A 2,892-nucleotide genomic window follows, 5' to 3' on the forward strand; every position below is an offset into this window, starting at 1 on the left:
ATGGCAGGGATGGTGCGCGAGCTTGTGGGGGGTGAATGTGTCGAACATCGGAACGCCAGAGAGCGGAGAAGGCGGAGTGCTGGCGGTGGATGTTGGGGCAGCGGGGCCGCTGAAGCTGAACAGCGGAGCAAGCTGTGTAGCAGCAGCAGCAGTGGTGTGAATGTGTTCGTAATAGAGCGAACGGTGCGAGTTTTTATATGTGGAGAGAGCTCAGGCAGAACGGAGGTGGAGGTGAAGCCGTTGGGGCTCAGCAAGAACAAGGCGCGGTGGGGGAAGAATACGTATGTGCAGGAAGTTGATCTGGGGCAGTGGTGAAAAAGGAGCAGATACGGTTTGGGTGGGAGATGTGGAAGAAGAAGAAGAAGAAAAAGAAAAGAGGAAATATTTGCTGTTGAATGTTTTTTGTTGAATAAAGGAACTGAATTTGATCTGCCTCTACCTTTTTTATTGGAATAGCTGAGATGAGAGTCTTCGATGTCGGTTTCTGAATGTTTGACTGAATGCTTTGTTATGTGTTTTGTTATTGAGATTCTCTTCAAAAGATACTATGAATCTGTGTTTAAAGAAGAAGCCAATGAACTCGATGAAGACAAAAGGTTTGCATCTGAAGAAGGTAACTGGATTTTCCAGAGGACAAGCGAATTGCTTGTGATTTGTGTGCCACACGGCACATGCTTCCCATCCACCAATGCCATTACCCGCGGAAGGGACGGGTCAAACGGAAGGACAGTCCCACACAAAAGCTGAATCCTGCTGCGGGACGCTTCGCTCGGAAACGTTGATGATGTGAACGACTCTGCCCGCTTCTTCAGAGAGAATATGGTTGACTGTGCGCGATTCTGTGTTTTTATCAGTGTCTGTGATTGCGAATGAAAATGTGTTTGTCCCTCTGCTTTGCCTGGCGAAACAAACAATCTTCCTGCGCTCGCTTTTGCCAAAATTGCCAAGTGCTTTGAGGAAGCAGAAGATGGCAGAAGGCAATCGAGTCTGGCCGAGTTTCCATCTTCATCTGCAAAAAGAGGATAATCTGTGATTTCATCATTTCTATAACTTCCATCATTTCTGCTTCTTCTATTGATGTTGCGGTTACTGTTGTTGTCTTTGCCAAGTATAGAAAGCGAAAAAAGAGCAGCCTTCATCAACCGGAGGAGCGATGTCACTCCTCTCAGCACTTCCACCTCGTCTGACGGCAGACGCAGATAAAGCGATGCAGCTGGGGCACGCGATGACTGCAGAAAAAGACGCCTTTCACGGAATATTGAACGTCTTTTGGATGAGGATGAGGATGAGGAAGAAGAAGAAGAAGAGGAAGAAGAAGAAGAATTGTTGATGGAGCAAAGGAAAGAGCATGTTGAATGAGACTGCAGCTCATCAAAGTGGAGGGAGGACTTGAGAGAGGAATGCTGGTATGTGCTTTGTTGGGTGTGGGGATGCTGAGAAGGATGCGAAGATTGTGAAGAAGAAGCAGAAGGATGAGAATTAATCACATCTCCCTTTGTTCTTCCATGGACGGCCTTCACAGGCACAGCTGAAGGGGCAGACAGGAACATAGACTGATAAGAAGCGAAGGAAGTGGATGAATGGAGCTGATTGAGAGAGAAAGGGGGTATTCCATTTGTGTCCTTTGAGGAGTGCTTTGTGGCAGTCTCTTTGCCTCTCAGCAGCAAACTGCCTGTGGAGTCAGCTTTTGCAAAGGAAGAGTGAGGGTCATGTGGTGATTGATATGATTGATATGATTGCAATGAATTTAATGATTGAATAGATTGAATAGATTGAATTGGTTGAGATGACTGAGGTGATTGAGGTGTTTGCAATGGAATAGGAGAAGAAGAAGGAGAAGAAGCTGAAGGTGAGGCAGAAGGTGAGGCAGAAGAAGGAGAATCGTCTGAGGTGAGTGAAGGGGAAGAAGAAGAAGAAGAAGAAGAAGAAGTGAATGTTGATGAAGATGAAGATGTGGAAGAGGATAAAGAAGAAGGCGACATTGAAAGTGAAGGCGAAGCATCACGCCGTTCTGTTGAAGAAGAAGAAGAAGAGGAGGAGGAGGAGGAGGAGGAAGAAGAAGAAGAAGATGAGGAAGAAGAAGAAAAAGAAGAAAAAGAAGAAGAAGAAGTAGAAGAAGAAGAAGAAGAAGAAGGAAATGAAAGAGAAAGAGAAGGAGAAAAAGAGGGAGAAGGAGAAGGAGAATAAGAAAGAGGAGGCGAACTCAATGTATCTCTTTGCATTCTATCTAATTTCCTTTGTTGCCCAGCATTTTCATTCATTTCCTCTTTGTTTGAAATTGAAATTGAAATTTTAACTTGTGATTTTTCTTCTTTCTGCTTTGCATTTCCTTTCATTTCTTTATTTTCCTCTTCTTCCTCTTCCTCTTCCTCTTCCTCTTCCTCTTCCTCTTCCTCTTCCTCTTCCTCTTCCTCTTCCTCTTCTTCTTCTTCTTCTTCTTCTTCTTCTTCTTCTTCTTCTCCTCTTCTTTCTCCTCTTCCTCTTTCTCTTCCTCTTTCTCTTCCTTTCCCTCTTCCTCATTCATTCTTCTCTATCATCCTCATGTTCTTCTTCTCTATTCTCCATTCTTCATGTTGTTTTTCAATCAAATCATTCAAATTACTTGGCGCTGCTTCCAATCTCTTCTTCAGAATTGCCTCGTGTTCAGAGGAAGAAGAAGAGGAAGGAGGCAGAAGAAGTTCTGGTGATGAGGTGGAATGTCTGAACAGACGAATAGGAGAATCAGAAAGAGAAGGAGAGGAGGAAGAAGATGAAGAAGAAGAAACAGAAGAAGAATTAAAAGAAGAAAACGAAGAGGAAGAAAAAGAAGAAGAAGGCGAAGTGAAAGCATTTGATATGTTTTTGATAGAAGCTGGCTGTGTAGATGTGTGTGAAGGAGGTTTTTGACTGTTT

At 44.0% G+C, this 2,892-nt stretch overlaps 2 protein-coding genes across 2 annotated transcripts; one reads left to right on the forward strand and one right to left on the reverse strand.

Moving 5' to 3' along the window:
* On the forward strand, positions 1 to 315 carry MONOS_959 (uncharacterized protein; the record flags this gene model as incomplete). Its single annotated transcript, XM_067880105.1, has 1 exon — positions 1 to 315. One exon carries the CDS (start codon positions 1 to 3, stop codon positions 313 to 315), a length of 315 nt encoding a protein of 104 aa, XP_067736023.1.
* Positions 316 to 1,479: 1,164 nt separating this feature from the next.
* On the reverse strand, positions 1,480 to 2,336 carry MONOS_960 (uncharacterized protein; the record flags this gene model as incomplete). The annotated part of the gene is made up of 2 exons (XM_067880116.1): positions 1,480 to 1,586; positions 1,670 to 2,336. 2 exons carry the CDS (start codon positions 2,334 to 2,336, stop codon positions 1,480 to 1,482), a joined length of 774 nt encoding a protein of 257 aa, XP_067736024.1.
* Between the last annotated feature and the right edge of the window lie 556 nt (positions 2,337 to 2,892).

This window comes from Monocercomonoides exilis (assembly GCF_001643675.1).
Source record: "Monocercomonoides exilis strain PA203 chromosome Unknown scaffold2-2631571, whole genome shotgun sequence".
Taxonomy (NCBI): domain Eukaryota; phylum Preaxostyla; order Oxymonadida; family Polymastigidae; genus Monocercomonoides; species Monocercomonoides exilis.